Source organism: Brachycentrus maculatus, unplaced genomic scaffold (assembly GCF_059751285.1).
Source record: "Brachycentrus maculatus isolate JH-2025_06_01 unplaced genomic scaffold, ASM5975128v1 h1tg000272l, whole genome shotgun sequence".
In the NCBI taxonomy this organism is placed as follows: domain Eukaryota; kingdom Metazoa; phylum Arthropoda; class Insecta; order Trichoptera; family Brachycentridae; genus Brachycentrus; species Brachycentrus maculatus.
The window spans coordinates 129191-149990 of NW_028281023.1; the positions used below are offsets into that span (position 1 = coordinate 129191).

Below are 20800 nucleotides of genomic sequence, written 5' to 3' on the forward strand. Positions count from 1 at the left end.
TTATTTTATATCAGAATCTACCATTGTTTTCTATTGGGGTTTGGGGGAGGAAGAATATATTTGGCCTAATGTCACTCTGGGCTCATTCAGTTATAACTTTGAATTAATGTATAATAAATCAAATGAATGGATTAATCAAATAATTAGATACGGGAATGGTTCATTTAAATAATCTCATATCCAAGGTTTTATGTCTTATACTGCCATCTATCGATCGTATTTAGTATTCAAATTGCGTGAAAGGAGTTTGAAGTTATTCACGACGTGAAATTATTTCCTTGCAGATGTCAGTAATGCATGCATAAAAAAAATCTTTTACTGTAAAAACAAATTTTGAAAAGCAAAATTGTTCAAAAATTATTATAATGAAATCATCACATAATGATAAGTAAAAAGTTTGCATTTTTTAAAAGTTCAGCAGGCCCCGTGAACGGTGAATAATTCTTACGTAGGTACCATGATTTCTAGATGTAAATGCAGCATTAGAAAAAATAATCTAACGGAACGTCACTTTTCGTAAACGTTGCCTAACCTGCAAAAAATGGCCGTGCCTGTTATCCACGGTTTGTTTTCAAGTCGCTTTGAACTAGAAATTTTATTTTATCGTTCCACGAGTGTAACAAACTAAATTTTTTTTATATTATTCGTATAAAAAAAGTGATTACGGTCTCTCGGGACTGCTTTGGAGAATTTCAATGTGAGTATTTTTGTGTCGTATTTTCAATTGTACGCCCACTAGACTTCTATTTGCAGCTGACAATTGTCATTTCTTTTAAATCTAATAAACAATGTTATTTTCCCTATTTTATCGCCCTGTATTCAAATATTAACAGTTAATTGTGATTGACTGCCTTTAGCTAGACGAATTATTTAGGTTTACCATTTTAAATCTGACGTTTCAAAAGGTCTTTATTATTTTTTGATCTTATTAATTTTATGACGTAGCGGTTTATTTACATTAAGCTGTTTCAATTTTTAATTACCGTAAATCCCAAGCGTTGTATTTTATCCGTTTGAATCTATGTAACACATTTTGCTATAGTAATATCGTGTTCTGTACGGTTTTCCCAGACATGTTTGTGGTTATGTCAAGAATTGATTATTTGCACAAGTCAATTAGTTTGCTAGACAAACGTATAAACAATATTTATTTTAAACCATGACTTCATGTCTCGTGTTACCCATGTTTATAAATATAGTGAAATGACTTATTTTCATTGTTTTTACAATAATAACAATATATACTTATATTTTCAATTACCAAGTTAGCAAATGTGAATGGTAATTTACCAACAATCTTAAATTGATTATAATGTGAGCTAATTAGATTATGTATTGTATCGATTATACACAGAAAATTTCTCTAATATGTCATAGAAGAAAACTTTATTACAATTTTATTTCTTATAATCCAATAAAATATATACTTATCAAATTACTACAATGAAATATCATCATAAAAGATTAAAATAACCCCAATATGAAAAGTTACATTAATAAACTCAAAAGGTGGTCTTATACAAGCGTTTTATTTTTTAATTCAATTTATCCTTTCATTCCACAAAGTTAATACCGAATCGACAAATAATAAAGCTTAAAAAAAACGTTCACACGGATGTATAACATACTTTAAAGAATGATTATTAATTAATATTTGATCACTCCCCACTGCAAAAAGATTTATAATAATCATTTGGACGAAAGGACCTATTTATATTATTTTTTTAATAATTAAAAAACAAGATTTGTATTACTGTCAAATTTAAAGTTTGCCGATGTAAATTATTTTGTATATAAGTATGTTAAATGTTTCTTTGGCAATATATTTATGTAATTTTACTGTGAATCTTATTCATATTTCCTATCTGTGTAAATATCATAACTATTATTTCTAACTAAACTTCACTTCTTATATGCTTATTCTAATTATGGAACCTTTAGGGGATTTTTTGTTGTTGTTTTAACCAGTGTTTTAATTTATATTTTCTGTACTTTTTCTAGATAAAACAAAATAAATCACATTGTGATAATATAATAAAAAGGCTTAAGTGGTTAGTTTCCCTAGATTTTATGTTTGTACCTCTATTTGCATGCTGGTTGCATTTTTCTGGGTTATGTTGTGGATTGTTCAGAAGTCTTGTGTTTTTTTTTCAATGATTAATTTCATATTTTTCAGGTAGTGTACTAAAGTTGAATCCTACACCGTTACATGGCCTTCTTGGTGTTGATAAATAAGCTTTTTAAGATTTATTGCTATTCATAGAGGAATCGAAGGGATCTAAAATCAGTATGCTTTTAGTAAGCAATTAGTCTAATATTACCTGGATGCTCATCCGAAGCGTACATTGACCACATTATCATTTATCTTATGATCACAATGACATTGCTTTACAATGTCTCAATATTAAATATGTTATTTTGGTAATATATCACATTTGAAAGATTGTTGATGAATATAAATTATAGTTTTTAAATTGAAAATTCTTTATATAACAGTAGTTAACAGGTCTTCGTTATAACAGGTCTTTGTAGACGGTGTAAGTAATATTTTTTCACAATTTTGATTAACCAAGGTAAGTATGATCGTTCCACTAGTTATAAATACAAGCTGTAGAGGATTTTTGACAAAAGTAACCGTTTTTATTACCCTAATATTTTTGCAAATAAATAACTTTATGTTCAACTATTCATTATGCATTAAATTTAGCTCAACAGATATTATTTAAGAATCAGTCATGACTGCCGTAAGTTTTATTATTTGATTTAGTACTATTCTTTTAATGTAGTTTATGTATAGTCGATTTTTATCGTCCGCCTCCATAGTACTTGTATTATGGATAGTAGTGAGTTTGAGTGCTGTGTATGTTCCGCAGTCAATTTCTAGGGGGGTCCAAATAAATAGTTCTCTAGAACACATAACATAGAGACATAACAAATCTGAAACTGAAAACTGATAATATTGAGTGTATGTAATTTACTTTCATCTTTATTTAATATTTCCTCCAACTTACCGTCATGGAATTGTGACACTCCATAAGTTTAATCCTTTGTAAGCACCATCATCGGGTGCGTATAAAGGTCTGTTTTCGGTGTTTTTTAAAAAAAAAATCCTTTACAAATGGTTTTCTCTACACTTCTTCTTCTGCTTAGTGTGAGCCTTGTAGCCTGTTTTTAAAAGGGATTAGCCTACTGCGATGTTGATTTCCGACAGTAAATTCATCTCTTTAGTGGTATGCCCCGGAGTCGGTCTATCTTGGAGTTGGGCGTGCAGTGCAATGTGGGGGAGTCTAGATGGTTTTATTCTCTTCACATGCGCATACCATTGTCTTCGTTATCTTCTCCACCTAACGACGTCTCTACACTTAAATAAGTAATATATTTGATTAATTAAATATTTAGCTGGGCACTCTTTATTGTGATAAGGTTCATAAAAATGATTCCCTATTTTTAAAGATATATTGTGAGAGGTACCTTAGAACGAGGCTACTTGAACTTTGATGTGTTACTTGAGCCCAGTGGAAAAAAGAGATTTAAATCTGTATTTGGTCTACAATAATGAATGTATCGTGACAATAAGTGTCACCTGTCAGAGAAACATTGAATCATGTCGATACGTTCATTATTGTAGACCAAATACAGATCTAATTTTTTTTTGTACTGGGCTCAAGTAATACATCAAAGTTCGAGTAGTTCTACGGTAAGTGTTTTGTCAGAAAATAAACATATTTTTATGCGAAGGGTATATGGAAGTCTGAGCATTCAAAGGGCCTACAACATGACATTGACTGGCTTAAGCAATCACTTTTACTGTATAACGGTGACCATTCTGTCTAGTGTTGAAATATTATCCCTCAGTTTTCGAAAGTGTGGTTACAATCGCATTCGAAATCTCAGCTGGAAATGCCGTCTGTGGAGAACTTATTTAATAGATTTATATTATCCACTGACACTTCGTGATGGAATTGCATTTTTAATTTATTATTAGATTAAAACCAATATTTTTAGCTTTTCCACTTTTTTATTTGACCAGCGACCGGGTTTCGTCGTTACCGACATCATCAGACTGGTCTGTTGATGTCGGTTACCGACATCATCAGACCAGTCTGATGATGTCGGTAACGACGAAACCCGGTCGCTGGTCAAATAAAAAAGTGGAAAAGCTAAAAATATTGGTTTTAATCTAATAATAAATTATGTGGAGAACTTAGTTTAGTAAATAGCTTTCTTTCTCTGACCACAGGTTTGAATTTATTTTCCCCCATTAGGTGACTCCTGAAATATTATTTTAATATACTTACGGATGTACTTGAAATTGGAGTAGTTGATTATTTAAATATTTTTTATTTGATTGTACTCAAAAGCCGAATTTACCCCTCGAAGGATAAAAATTATTTATTGTTTATCTATATACATTTATTATTATTATTATTGGTTCGCACGTTTCGCTGCAATGCACAGTGTTTTATGTGTTATACTGGGTCAATATAAATTTTATTTTATGTTTTCTTTGTTATTTTTATATACATCTCTGGTGAGACATGACATATCTGAAGCTAAAAACCGATAACATTGATTGCATGTAATTTACGTTATAATCCGGTGCTCTGTACATTCTTGGATGGATCATAAGGGAGGACTTAGATACTTTCAAATTATTATGATTTTTTAAAAATAAATTAGAAATGTTTTAAAAAAGTACTTTGATGATATGATAAATGAAGTCTTTTTTAGTAAGATAAAAGTAAAAGATAAGACTGTTACATGCTTAATGTTTTTTAAGAGTAAAAGTTAATTTAATTTTGGGATGCGAATGTGAGAGGTTTAAAAAACTCCTATATTATTATCGTATATTCGAATGATATAAAAAATGCGTAAAAAGTTAATATTAAAAAAAAACTTTTTCTTGCATAATGTAGATTCGCTGCAAAAGGATTCATATAAAAGTATTTTATTGTACAGGAGGGAATTTAAAAAACTTCTTCAGGAGATCTGTTGGCATGATGGATGGATACAGTATACAGTGCTCTGTCAGATAAATCATAAAGCTAAATCAACTCATAAATCGCGTGGAACACAAGGAAGAAATAAATAAGAAAAGGCGATTTGGCTTTCATTTTTTTGTGACATACTTTATCTCTGGAATCGCGCCCAACTGTTTAAGAAAACGTTGTGATATAATTAATTCAGTAATTATTATAAATCTAAGCGCCATTTGCTTTGTAGTGCTCCATATTAATAATTAACGAGCTGATATTCTTAGTATTTAAAAAAAATTAAATGTATTTTTAGTATTAGTTTTATATAAATAAAAGTAGTTTTTTAAATTTTAATTTTGGTATTTTCGAGTCGAACAAAAATCGTTTTTGGTTTTCATTTGAAATCTGTGGTTTCATCTCTTTACTTCCTAATCATGAATATTTTTATACCATAAACATTGTTTATGGTATAAAAATATTCATAAACATTTAAGTCATCGAAAATCCCGGGCCACTATACAAAAAAAGAAACAGTACAAGGCACTGAGCATAAAAATGTGTAGGGGATATCCGACGGCAAAAAAATTGTATCTTGAAATTAGAAATGTGAATCCAACGCGGTATGCTTGTGGCGCTAGTCAACATAGAAAAAATATACACAGCGCTCGTTCCCTGCAGTGGGCTAGCTTGTCAGGAGAGATATATAAGTAACTCGGAAAGTACATTAGCTGAAATTATTTTAATATTTTAGAACATTCCGTTTCGCCTAAATCGCGCTCAGAAACACTTAAGAAGCAATATATTGTAAATAATGGCTGGATTAAAAAAAATCATTAACATTTAAACTTTTTTTACTCTCCATTTTGTGATGAAAATTTATGTGCAGTTCAGATAGAGTAAAACACCAGTCACTGTTGAAAGTTTTAACATTTATCAGTTTATTATTGTTCTTCTAATATCTAATCGTACACAGGATACTACATCGGAATGGTGCTTAGCGACAAGAAGGGGCGTGTGCTTATCTAATTTTGTTCCATTATGGTATTTCCACCTTATTTGTAGTAGTCAAACGTGGTTTGCAGTGGTGCACCACAACGGAGGAGATCATCTTTTAGAATTTATATCTTATAATTTTGTTTTTATTTTCTCATCAGATTGGAATTGTTCGCATCTCCTACACATAGCGCAATAGCGGAGGAACGGTAGATATATTCATATGAATTTCTCTTTACAGTCTGCTTTTAACCGTTTCATGTTGATATTTTTCATTCACTATAGCTTTGATTATATTGGGTTGATGCAAAAGTTTTGACCGTTTTTTACATACAATTATTATTTTTTTTTTTTAAATGTATTATTTATTTAATAAATTATTTAATTTCCATTAGTTCTTATAACCTTCTCCCATCTCTCTATCAACTTATTAATACCAGTAGTAAAAAAATCCGTGGATTTTGATGCGAAAAATGAAGTAAGGGATGTTTTAACCTGCTCTATTGTATAATTTTTTTCATCATTTAATTTTTTTTGCAGTGATCGGAATAAATAAAAATCAGAAAGAACAAGATCTGGAGAATACGGTGGATGCTTGATAATATCCCAATTTAACTCATTTAGCTTGTGTTGGGTCATCATAGCCACATGTGGTCGCGCGTTGTCGTGATGAAACACTACCCCTTTTCTGTTTACCAATTCTGGTCTATCCTTTTGAAGGTCCATGTTCAATTTGGATAATTGCCGACAATATTGTTCTGCTTAACTTGTCTGATCATGTTCCAAGAGTTCAAAATACACAATACCCTTATTATCCCACCAAACACAAAGTATAACTTTTTTTATGGATTTCGGCCTTCGATGTTGTAAATGGGGCTTATCCAGGTATAGCCCAATGTCTTTTTCTTGTCACGTTGTTGTACACGACCCGTTTCTCATTTCTCGTCACCAAACGATGCAAAAAAGGTTCATGTTTTTGTCTCGCACTCAAAGCAACGCACGTTGAAACACGATCCAATAAATTGGCAGCCGACAATTGATGAGGTATCCAAACGTCGTACCGCGAAACCATTTCCATACGCTTCAAATGTCTTAATACGATTGTTTGGTTGACTCCCATCATTGACACAATCTCCCTGATGGTTAGACGTGGATTGGTGTCAATTATGACTTTTAACTTGTAGTCATCAGACTTCAATAGCCGCCCGGTACGTGGTTTATCAATGAGTGAAAAATCTCCAGATAGGAATTTTGTAAACCATCTTCGTACCTGTCGAACTTTGATGACATCTGCTCCATACACTTCACAAATGTTTTTGGTTGCCACACTCGCGGTATTGTCTTTACGGAATTCATAAAGTAAACAATGACGTAAATGCACTTTATCGAGCGACATTTTGAAAAAATACAAGGGGTCATTACTGTACTCTGGCTAGGCCAAAACTGAATAGAAAGTAGAGGAAAAGCATCCTTTATACAATGGAATCATAAAAAAGAAGATACTATTCATAATTTATGAAAAAAATTTTTTTTTACCTGGGATCATAAAAAACGGTCATTACTTTTGCATCAACCCAATACTTACAATATACTGGTGTCGTTATGTACAGATTCTGCGTAGATATGCTTCCGGAATTTTTACTAAAGAAAACTACCGCGCTCGATAAATTAGAAAAATGTTAATGAATAGAACATCGTTATGCAATATTCCAATTGATATGAAATATTTCACACAGTATAATGCCTTATTGATGTCTAAAATAAACCACTCGCGTATGTGTTTAATTTTATTATACCGAAAGCTCAAACGATATAAAGCTGCTTTTTCTGAATTATGACTTGTCCTTGCTTTTTTTTTGTTGCATAAATTTCGCTTTTAATAATCTTTGCTTTATGTGTTTCTTTTTCTATTTTGGACGCAATGCGAATAAAAAAAATGGAATGACTTTCTCAGCATTTGCCTAAGCTTACAAACATCGAATAGTGTTGCCAAGATCGTATATTTTTTTTAACATGCATATCGTGTAAAAATAAACGGGACATAATTCACGTGGATATTATCTAGTCTGCTACAGTTTATTTTATTAGTTGGCAAGAAACTTATCCTTCTCCCATATTATTCTCCATTGTTTTACATTTCTCATGTTTTTGTGAGCGAGAGATTCCGCCTTATACATAATGCCGTAATCTAATTTTAACATTATTTTAGCGTTCGATTCGTGGAATGTGTCCTATTAAGCCGACGGCGTCTCTTAATGGGACTTAGTGGAAAATATAATGGGTGTGTTTATGTGTTTACATTTCGTGACGTAAAAATATTGCATTCCGATCTTAATTTTCTCCGTTCCATGGGAACTTTGAAATGAGATTGATCGAATGACGGTTTGATATTTCTCAATCCAAAGTGGATTTTTGCGTGGAGTGTAGCACACGGCTTGCATCACATGTAAACAGCGGTATTGTAAAATGGGATCTAAAACTCCTTGGCATATGATGCAGCAAAACTTAGACTTTTCTGGGTATATAAAATAATAAGACACTATTTCCCACTTAGGAAAAACGTTTGCAATTGTTTTTTGTTTCTTATTTTATTTCATAGAATACCTTGAAGAGAATTGAAAAAATCCACTTTTTCATTTTTATTACAATTAAACGTGTATAGTTGTATGACAGTGTTAAGTAATAAATATCCTTAACCACTTCGACTGGTAGTCACTATGTTGTTTATCCTTTCGTGAAATTTTAACGAACTACGTGGTCCATAAATTGATTTATCCATCACGTATTTATTACCTAGTTAGCCCAATCGGTAATGTAATCCACCCCTTATTATGCAATGCGCAGTATTAAGTAACACGATAATTGTTCGAGTACCAACTAAGCATTAGGTTGCTCCGACGCTTATCGCGCTTGTCACGTCAGGACACTTCCGTCAGCCTAGCTCCTTAATTCTTATTAATTCACATATCTTATTTTGAATAGTAAATACGTCAAATTATGTATTGCATTTGACGATGACAGTTATTTGAATATCTCATGCTGTTTCTTGGCAGACATATTTGCATTTATTATATATATATATATATATATATATATATATATATATATATATATATATATATATATATATATATATATATATATATATATATACATATATACATATATACATATACACATATACACATATACACATATACACATATACACATATACACATATACACATATACACATATACACATATACACATATACACATATACACATATACACATATACACATATACACATATACACATATACACATATACACATATACACATATACACATATACACATATACACATATACACATATACACATATACACATATACACATATACACATATACACATATACACATATACACATATACACATATACACATATACACATATACACATATACACATATACACATATACACATATACACATATACACATATACACATATACACATATACACATATACACATATACACATATACACATATACACATATACATATATACATATACATATACATATACATATACATATACATATACATATACATATACATATACATATACATATACATATATATATATATATATATATATATATATATATATATATATATATTGGGTTGATGCAAAAGTAATGACCGTTTTTTATGATCCCAGGTAAAAATTTTTTTTTTCATAAATTATGTGAATAGTATCTTCTTTTTTTATGATTCCATTGTATAAAGGATGCTTTCCCTCTACTTTCTATTCAGTTTTGGCATGGCCAGAGTTCAGTAATAACCCCTTGTATTTTTTCAAAATGTCGTTCGATAAAGTGCATTTACGTCATTGTTTACTTTATGAATTCCGTAAAGACAATACCGCGAGTGTGGCAACCAAAAACATTTGTGAAGTGTACGGAGCAGATGTCATCAAAGTTCGACAGGTACGAAGATGGTTTGCAAAATTCCGATCTGGAGATTTTTCACTCATTGATAAACCACGTACCGGGCGGCCATTGAAGTCTGATGAAGACGAATTAAAAGTCATAATTGACACCAATCCACGTCTAACCATCAGAGAGATTGTGTCAATGATGGGAGTCAACCAAACAATCGCATTTGAAGCGTATGGAAATGGTTTCGCGGTACGACGTTTGGATACCTCATCAATTGTCGGCTGCCAATTTATTGGATCGTGTTTCAACGCGCGTTGCTTTGAGTGCGAGACAAAAACATGAACCTTTTTTGCATCGTTTGGTGACGGGAGATGAAAAATGGGTCGTGTACAACAACGTGACAAGAAAAAGACATTGGACTGTACCTGGACAAGCCCCATTAACAACTTCGAAGGCCGAAATCCATAAAAAAAAGTTATACTTTGTGTTTGGTGGGATAATAAGGGTATTGTGTAATTTGAACTCTTGGAACACGATAAGACAAGTACAGCAGAACGATATTGTCAGCATTTATCCAAATTGAACATGGTCCTTCAAAAGGATAGACCAGAATTGGTAAACAGAAAAGGGGCAGTGTTTCATCACGACAACGCGCGACCACATGTGGCTATGATGACCCAACACAAGCTAAATGAGTTAAATTGGGATGTTATCAAGCATCCACTGTATTCTCCAGATCTTGCTCTTTCTGAATTTTATTTATTCCGATCACTGCAAAAAAATTAAATGATGAAAAAAATTATTCAATAGAGCAGGTAAAAACATCCCTTACTTCATTTTTCGCATCAAAATCCACGGAATTTTATACTACTGGTATTAATAAGTTGATAGAAAGATGGGAGAAGGTTATAAGAACTGATGGAAATTATATAATTTATTAAATAAATAATACACAAGAAAAAAAAATATTAAAAAAATATATGTAAAAAACGGTCAAAACTTTTGCATCAACCCAATATATATATATATATATATATATATATATATATATATATATATATATATATATATATATATATATATATATATACATATATATATATATATATATATATATATATATATATATATGTAATATATATATATATATATATATATATATATATATATATATATATATATATATATATATATATATATATATATATATATATATATATATATATATATATATATATATATATATATATATATATATATATATATATATATATATATATATATATATATATATATATATATATATATATATATATATATATATATATATATATATATATATATATATATATATATATATATATATATATATATATATATATATATATATATATATATATATATATATATATATATATATATATATATATATATATATATATATATATATATAAGCAAAGAAACAAGCACCAGAAATTCGAAGTACCTTTATATCGTTTTCATACATGGTTTCTTAATTTCCCTATACATTTTTCTACGTTTCGAATGCTGTGTTTTGACACCCCTCATTACAAAAATAAAACCGACCCGTCGACAGCCAATTGCGTGAAGCTGTCCCCAGAGAAAATCTTTCTACCGGCCGAAATCGTTTTTTGTATCTTGTTTTAATAAAAAAGGGCATTACTCTGGGATTTACCCACGCAGTTCGATTCTGTGACATAATATAGATTTCCTAACTGGCACAATTTTTCGTTGAATTTGTTTAATACAGTATCTACTCAATGAATTAGGGCCACCCATTATTTTTTTGAATACTCTGAAATCTTTTGGATTATTATATTTATTTTACATAAATACTTTAAGTTTTCTATTGACATCTAATATCATGTATATTACCTTCAATAATATGTAAAATATACCTGGATTATTTAAGCCTTTGCAAAATTTCAAACCCTTTTTCTGAGAAAGGTCCCTAATTAGCACAGGTAGACAGATAGTTGAAAGTTCAAAAAATAGTCCTATCTCATTAATTAGTGAAGTTTCTTGAGTTCTGGCTGTTGTTTTGTTCAGAGAGGTTATATAGTTATCGTGTCTTGTGAAAAAAACTTAATTTTTAATTTTAGTTCATATAGTATAATTTTTTTTTGTAAACACAAGTATTTTTTTTGAAAAGGACAAAATGGGAAAAAGTAGAGACATTTCTGAGAAAAAAAAGTCTAGTGTTATAGTGCTACTGAAATTAGGAATACTATCTAATAGAGAAATTTCAAAAAAAGAAAACGTTTCTCGTCAAACAGTGGACAGAATTTCAAAATCAATAAAAAATCAGTCACCCGCCACCAGCAATCGGCGAAAGAACTGTCGTAGGATTAGAAAAACAACACCGAGGACTGATCGAAAAATCGTTCAAAGTGCCTTAGAAAACCGTAGTGCATCAGCAAAACATTAAAAACAAAATTGGAAGAAGAGGGTATAAATATATCGGTATCAACACTGAGGCGACGTCTTTACGAAGTAAATCTGAAATGCAGGCGCCCTGTAAAAGTACCAAAATTGACACCACGAATGAAAGCGGATCGATTAAAATGGGCCAGGCTACATCGAAATTACTCGGTAGATGATTGGAAAAAGGTATTTATTTAAATTTAATTTTCAACATATCATTTTAGTAAATAAACTTATATATTTGAATTAAACTTAAATTTTCATTATTTTTCAGGTCATCTTTAATGATGAGTGCCGGTTAGAAGCCGTGACAGAGAGCCGTCGATTCGTCAGGAGAACACCAATGGAACGTTACAATGAGGCCTGTGTGGTAAAAGTTATCAAACACCCCCCTGCAACAATGATATGGTCATGTATTATTAACAATTTACCTGGGCCGTTGTTTTTCGTGGAAGGAACAATGAACCAAAATTCCTATAAGCAGGTCCTCGAACGAATTTTATTGCCCTTCTACCATACACTCGACCCAACAGAAGGTCCATACACCTTCATGCAGGATGGGGCACCTTGCCACCGGGCTAAATCAATAATAAAATCTTTGTCTAACAAAAATCTGCCTTTGCTCCCCTGGCCTGGAAATTCTCCGGACCTTAATCCTATAGAAAACGTATGGAGCATGTTAAAAATAAGGTATACTCATTTCCAAATCCGACAGTAGACTGTGTAAAAAAAAATATTCAAAAAATTTGGTCAGAAGACGAAGAAATAAAAAACATGATAAAACAGTGCATTTTAAGTATGCCAAAAAGAATTGAGGCAGTTATTTCTGCCAAAGGTGGAAATACTAAATACTAACTATATTTATATGAAAATATATGCATAATTTAAGCGTAATAAAGTGTTCATGTGTAAATAAAATTCAATGTTGTTTTATTCAAGGTTTTCTCTGAGTTATTCCTGTTTGAATTGAGAAATTGCGCGAAATTCTGCGTGGCCCTAATTCATTGAGTAGATACTGTATATTTACTCATAAATCGCGAGATAATGTTCGTTTAGCGGGAAATCAATTCTTAGCCTCTTTACTGCCTAGCGAAAGATTTTTTCCCGTGTTGATCGTCGGTCCGACTAATGACGCGTGTGATTAATATTCTGTATGGGTGTAAGCGTCTAAATATTACTATGCTTGTGGTATATCGCGCTTGTTACTCGCATGCTGTGGTGATTGTCCTGACGAAGAGACGGGTACATCTCGAAATCGTTAAAACTAATATCATGGTGTGGTGATATACAAACATAACTAACATTTTGCTTAAATTTTGTAGTTCTTGGTAAAGAAATATCATTTAACCTTAGTCTACCGAGGTCCGTTTATATTTTTTTCTTTATTTCCGCATTCTTAATTTGCCTTTTTATATTAATTATTTTATCTCGATTTTTATAGTTGTTAAGGAGATTTATATGAATTTTCTCCGAGTTAAATGATTGCACCGTGACGAGCTGTGGCAGCAAAGCTTTGATTGTGATTATAGAAAGAAAAAAAAACGAAACGATAAATTTATTGATGGGCATAATGCCAAAATTCCAATTCCATGTTTTACAGTTAATTGCAAACGAATTGTAAATGTTTTTAAGGATGTTATACAGCTTAAAAAACAATGTTTTATAAGTTTAGCATTTATCGTTTGGCTGTATTTTATTAAAAATAATAATTGATTTATAAATTTCGTTCAGAAAAACGTTTCATGTGCCTATTCTTTGAAAATGGTTGTAGATTTTTTTAAAACTGTGTCATATTACACGTCTTCGACTGTCAATGTGACATAAAAAATAATTTTTAAATGGGTATGGAATGTGCAAATATTTTTTTCGTCTTTTATCCGTCAGGAATCGATCAACGTTAAACCAATGGTTTGCATTAATAACATCAACAACAAACAACTATCGATGCGACGTTTTTGAACAAGCAATAGCACAAGAATTACAAAGTTATATAAAATTTCTTGTCGTTTAAATTTTGGTTAAATGCAAAAAAGGGTAGTTTTTTTTATAGATTTACAGAGCGGTAATTTTTTTTCGACTTTTTGTTGAAAGGTCAAATATTAACAGGATTTGTGGATATCATACGACTGTATGTTATTGACCATTAGACGGCTCTGGTCGTATGTACGACAACTAAGTGACAACGTTAACTAAGTGATTAAATAAATATTCATCTACTAAATAAAAATGAAATCGTTTTTGATTTCTCCATTTTTATGAAGTTTTTTTAGAAGTAAAAATAATGTATTTAGATAAAATATACGTATATGAAGCTATTTTTTAGTATTAATTTTAACGACTTGTATTTGATACAACACATCATGATCACAGTTTGGTATGCGATCCCCGGTTGTGTGTGTGTCTACTCATCCTTATTTTGTGTTGTGAGTTATGACATTCTCACCTACTTGTGTGAGATGTTGCACTTGTATAATGTTATTTGCGTGGTCAGCGCGGAGAAAGGATTCGCCGAGTTGCAACAAGTAACAACCAGGAAATGCGCGTAGACACATAACGCGGTCGCGGCTATAAACCCGGGACTCGTAGCGTTCCTGTTGCAGCTCGGACTGTTTATCTATTGTTTATGGGCATCGAGCGATGTTTGGTCTTCTACATCTGAAATCGTCCGGTTGGTGACAAATTCCACTTTGAGTCACCATTTCCGCATATCTTCTAACCTATTTTTATACTGACCCTATTTCTCATACTTGGAATTAATGTTCTCCGTCACTTAAGACATTTTTTCATATTCTTTTAATATGAGAAACTTGTTTCATCTTTTCACCTCATTTTATTATCAATTGTTACGAATAGAATGACGCCACTTCTTGCTTTCCGAATTCTTTATGCCGAAGAGGTTATATACTTTATGGTTTTATAAATTCGTTTCCGATGTCACCGTTTAAAAGTGACTCGCCGGTCTATTTAGCACTCGTCATTTAGGGTGACTGACACACTGTCTTCTTTTTTCTTCTGAACGGTACCGGGGTTGCGTAATCTAGTATTTACCGATGTTCACGTTTGAAGTTCATTAAGTTTTACAAGTAACTTTGATTGGCGTGCGTGTGGGAGTAAACGTCAGCTTTATTTCTATGTCGTCGGGCGTATCTTGAACTTTTGGAAAGGAGGAGAAGGTTTCCTTCGGACTTGGATTCTCTCTCGATTCGAACAAGTGCAGTCCGACTCGCGCCGGGTGGATGGAGCGGATTCGACTAGAAGGGGCTTGTCGCCCTCGGAGGCTGGTCGGCGAAGAGGGGCGTAGGGGCGCCGCAGGAGCCGCGTCTGGCGGCGGGCGCGGGCCGTGAGTCAGGCGGCCAGGAATAGCGCGCCGGCGGGGGCGGGCGCGGGCAGGGCGCCGCCCGGACACGGGGCCAGTAGCGGCCAGTAGCGGCCAGTAGCGGCCACATCGCCGAGCGAGCGCCGTCAGACACGTCCCCGACCAGACACTTCCCGTCACCGAGAGCGGGCGTTGTTATGTAGATCGTTTCATGTTCGTCACCGTCACCGATGGGAGAGTTTCGCCTTCGTTGCGCGTGTCGCGGGCCCGCGATGGTTCGGCAGGTGTGAGGGCCCGAGCGGCCTGGCCCGGCCGAGCGCCATGCCAGTCCGCGACCGCTCCGGAGAGCCCGAGCCCAAGCGTTGCAAGCACTGCCACGGTCTGTACCCCGTACCCCCGTACCCTGCATCCAGCACCAGCCCGACTGCCGGCTGCAGACTCACCCTTGTTGTTGTTGTTTGTGCGCTGTGTGCTGGACCACTAACAACACTCTCGCGTGTGTGTTTTGTGTTTTCCGTGAGCTTATTTCATAACCCCCATGTTTTGTGATATGCACTCCGCTACGTACGTATGTCACGCATTATGAAGTGTAGGTATTAACCGTATTTTGTGTAATACGTCATTTTTATACCTCTGTATGATCTGGGACCTAATACTAAAGTGTCTATGTAAAAAATTGTCACATACCTTTCGAAAAATACTTTACGAGTAAAAGTTCAATTTTCAGTACGAGAAACGACGTTCGATGTACTATTGAATATCGGAAAAACATAGTAAAGATCTTAGCGAATGTTGTCGATTTGAATCAATCGTTTGTTGAAGCAAGTTGTGAATATTAGAAATAATCATAAGCACTTTATGAGAAGGTCCCAGAAACGAGAATTGTATTTAGTGGTCATGTCAATCGTTTATACGTTTTGTAGTACATACTTACTTTTCAACTAATGTGGACACCGATTTCATTTACAATGATCGAAATTAACATTTTGTTTTTTGATAAACATTTTTTGCCTCCTTAGTATTTTCCTTATACGCAGTAACGGATGTAAATATTCCGAGTTTGTTTTTATCTTCTATTGTTTGTATATATTTTCACAATATTTTTAAGTTAAAATATTTATATTTAGAGAAGAGAAAGGGTCCTGATAATAAGAGTTTTTAGATATAAAATTGTTATATATCCTCGAATGTACAGAGCACAGGAATTCATCTTGGTTTGTTATCTCGGTACTCCCACGGGATAGACGTATTGCTGACCACACATACCTCTGTCAACTATGTATTTGGTTCTGATTTCTGAAAAACTAATGCAGATTTAAAACTTTGGAATCTTTAACAAACTAGTTGAATCATTAATGTAATAGGGAATTCCATATCGCTCACTCCTTTCAAGAACGTCATAAATCAAAAATCGTCAATTTTCAGTTGTGCATGTTTTCGGAATGCCCAGAAAATGTACTATATCCCAGCAAAAGACATATTTTTAACTTAATATTTACCCGCTATAGGGCAGAAAGTGTTGTTTTTGCATTTTGAAGAAAAGGTATTGTTTAATAATTTTTTTAAATATACTAAATATTTTTCAAATGGAGAAAAAACTTTCAGGTTTTACCTAAAAAGATCTGTTGCACAGTATAAAGTTCATTAAGTGGTTTGATATTTATTTTTAATACATTGTATTATATTTATAAACTTTAAAAACGTTCTCCTGAAAAATCAAGTATTTTGATTTATGACGTTCTTGAAAGGAGTGAGCGATATGTCGTTTATATGTAATGTATTCATTTTTGGTAACAAGCCTGGAAATGTTTTTTTTTAGATTAATTATGTATCATGTACAAATAACTCTTCATTCTTTTCATTGTTTTTTAATAACGAATTCGTTTACTAGTTTTAATTCCGTAATTTGTTATGTTCTTGTTGTTGTTGTTTATTTAAATTATACTTGTATTGCAAACCTTCAAAAAAGGATCATCCAAAAATTATAATCTTAATCGGACAGAGCAATTTAAAATGGTTTACATTTTTTTGTCTAACTGTTAGCATATTTTGAACGTGAATGTTGTACCTGCCATCCCTAATATTTTTACGTCAATCGTAGAGAAATGTCAAACACGCTTACTTTCTCGGGGCCTCGGGTTTTCTTCTTTGCCTCAGCCAACAATACACAGTATACAGTAAATAATTGATCATTTTTACACATTACAAATGTTACTTTTAATACCTCGGATTGGACATATGAAGTTTCGAAGTAATTACCCTACGTTCGTGAAAATAAAATATCACCCGGTAACGCGATGCGGTGCCACGTGCACAGTAAAATGCACAAAATAATAGGAAATTATTCATGATCTCAGCCAGCGTAGTTGATAGAAAACAATAATTACCGAGAGCTGTTTAATATGTACCCATTAGAAGGTCACGTATTCTAGTATGATTTATGAATAATTTATTTGTTGGATTATATCGGATGTTAATCTTCACTAATGCACGCTCTGATTATCGACTTCTCATTCGGTGCCCGTAAAATTATTCCAAATTATTGTAGTCATATTGATTATAACTTCATTCCCTGTTATCTCTTATTTGTTTAATCTATATTGCATCACTGTTTTTTGAAAAAAAAACAGTACTTTTTGGATTTACAAAATTAAAAAAAGTATTTTTCCACGAGAATTTCATGTAATAAGAAAAACATGTAAGCTATATTTATGATTATATCTTCACATACAGTCCTGGTTTGCCTATGGATATCAACTGCCCTTATCCCACAACACTCAGTTTCGTCAATTTTACAGAAGAGCCATTTAATGTTTGTGGATCTGAATCCTAATTCTGTCAAGTTTCCTTTTTTATACACAAATTTGTTTAAAAAACATTTTTGTACCAGTGGGTGAAGGTATACTTTTTTTTGTTGATCAGTATTCCCAAAAAGTTCATGTTACAAAAAAATATATTTCGAGTAGAAATAATGTCAAAGTTTACTACGCTACGTAATTCCATTTTAATACCCCTGTGCATAGATTGCATACTGATGTTAATGTTTTATAAGTTTAATTTGGCTTTCATTCGAATAGAAGTTTCTTTGCGGTATGATTACCATAACTTCTTGTCAATTCTGTTCGAGACCTCGTGCCAAAGTAGCTAGAAACAAAAGTTCACAAGAAAGGTAAACGGTATTAACAATACGTAGTAGTTAACTGTTTATCTTTTCATCTCAGTATAATTCCAGCCCTTGTTTATCTAACGATGGAGTATTTTAATCTTGACCCAAAACAATATAAACTAAACTATCTTAAATATTGACTTTTTTTGCTAGGCACAACCGACAATAATTTAGATATGTAGGTATATAATATTAATAAATACTTTGAACACTCGGCTGCCATGCATGGATATTTTAGCTAGATTCCCATATTATTTTATTTCACTAGCAAAATCAATATTTTTTACAGATAAAAAAACGTATCCATGGTTAAAAACTTTTGGTTAGCAAAGCTGAGTCATACTTGTTTATATTTTTTAGTCAACTTTCGTTTTTTAAGTCTGAATAATTGACCCGTGTAATGGCCCGAAGGCCGGACTTGACACCATGTTTGGCTAGACAGTTTTAGGTTATGATGTAGGTTTATATCTTCCAAATCGCAAGTGTTGTCAATTAATTCCGAATCTCGCATCTCGCTCACTGCCGTCTTTGAGCCAGAGTATGAAGAGTTACAGTATTCATAATATAGGTTGATGTAGAAAGAATCTGATGTGAAAATTATTAGGTACCCGCATCGATTATTCTCAATCTGGCGGTATATCTTTTATAAAAGTTTGTTATTGCTTTCTGTACCGCTTTTGCAACCAATATGTCGGAATAAGATAACGCAAACTCTGTCGTACGTTTAATCGAAGAAGAAGATGTTGTTGTTCTGTGACCTATTTGTTTCCTAGTTTAATCATTTTCACGGGTACTTGGCCGTCGCGAGCCACCGGGAGGTGCATTATTGTTTGGAGTCCATTTTTCGAGTATTTATATCCGACACCTCCAACCTTGTATTAATGAGGTGACGATTTCTTTCAGTCTTACTTTTTCTGATCTCTGTGAGATGTTGTTCTTCTGCTCTCTTCAGTGCCAGCTTCTGGCGTGTCGGGCGCCCACTGCTTGGCCCGGCGCCGAACTATTCAATCGCCACCCTCGTGGGAATTCTTCAACCCCGCTCAAAAAAATAACACCCTTATCATTATTTTTATTCAGCCTCATTATCCAAAACTGATAATATCGCAATTTCTAAAATCTTCACGTATTCATATTGTACAATAATAATATGTACCCGCCAAGATCCTAGCTATGACGTCGCATGAGAATAATCGCAATTTTTTTGTCCATCGGCAGTTAATATACTAATAATATAATTCATTTAAAATACATCCGCCTCCAACAGTGCATAGGCCACCGCATCAGATTGACGGGGTTTTGATTTTTTCGTTAATCATACGAAATCAATGTGATCAGTTCTGCCCTCCAGATTCTTAGATAAACGAGTAAAAATATTTGTTTAAATACGTGTGCCGTAAGTGAAGGAGCTCAGGGGGAAGGCATTAGAAAACGATAAGTACTTAGGAAAAGGAGAACCTAAGCAATGGCTATGGGACTCGTACGTGCCGGTGTAATTTGTACGTTTCTTGTGTGTATTGCAGAAGGCCATTGAGGAAACAAAATATGATAAAACTTATATAATATAAAGATTTTATTATTTTTATTTGATTCGGCAGTCACTCTGGTTTTTATCTATCAATTTTTAATTCAATTTTCACTTGATAATTGCTATTTTTTCTTAAAATCCATTGTGACACGTGTTTCGATACATTCCGCACCATTTTTAAACGCCGTGTGTGAAGCTCAGTTTAAATGTTAGATTTGTATCCTTGGGACATGGAAGATTTTTAGTTTAATATAACGTATTTATATTTTAAAACATTGTTGTATCGTTATAATCGAATGCGACATAATTAGCGTAATTTCTGTATAATGTCTTCTCTTGTGATGATGCCAATATTCAATTAAGCAGATAAACGTACTTAAATTCAGGATTAATTAATAGATTTAGACGATTGGGATTAATTTGATCGTTTTTTTAATGTTTATTTTAAGATCTT

The 20800-nt window shown here is 32.7% G+C and overlaps 1 protein-coding gene across 4 annotated transcripts in view; it reads left to right on the top strand.

Moving 5' to 3' along the window:
- The first annotated feature begins 381 nt into the window (after nucleotides 1-381).
- Mrtf (Myocardin-related transcription factor) overlaps nucleotides 382-20800 on the top strand; it is a 103653-nt gene continuing 83234 nt past the window's right edge. The window contains exons 1-2 of one of the 4 annotated variants that reach the window (XM_088266613.1): nucleotides 382-697; nucleotides 6131-6178. Coding sequence is in view for 1 of the 4 variants with exons in the window: in XM_088266612.1 (XP_088122738.1) it covers nucleotides 15977-16034 (58 nt within the window). In the remaining 3 variants the exon portion in view is untranslated. Of the gene's footprint in view, nucleotides 698-6130; nucleotides 6179-15758; nucleotides 16035-16229; nucleotides 16245-20800 lie in introns of those variants that run through there. The other 3 variants (XM_088266614.1, XM_088266612.1, XM_088266616.1) reach the window with 3 other exon arrangements.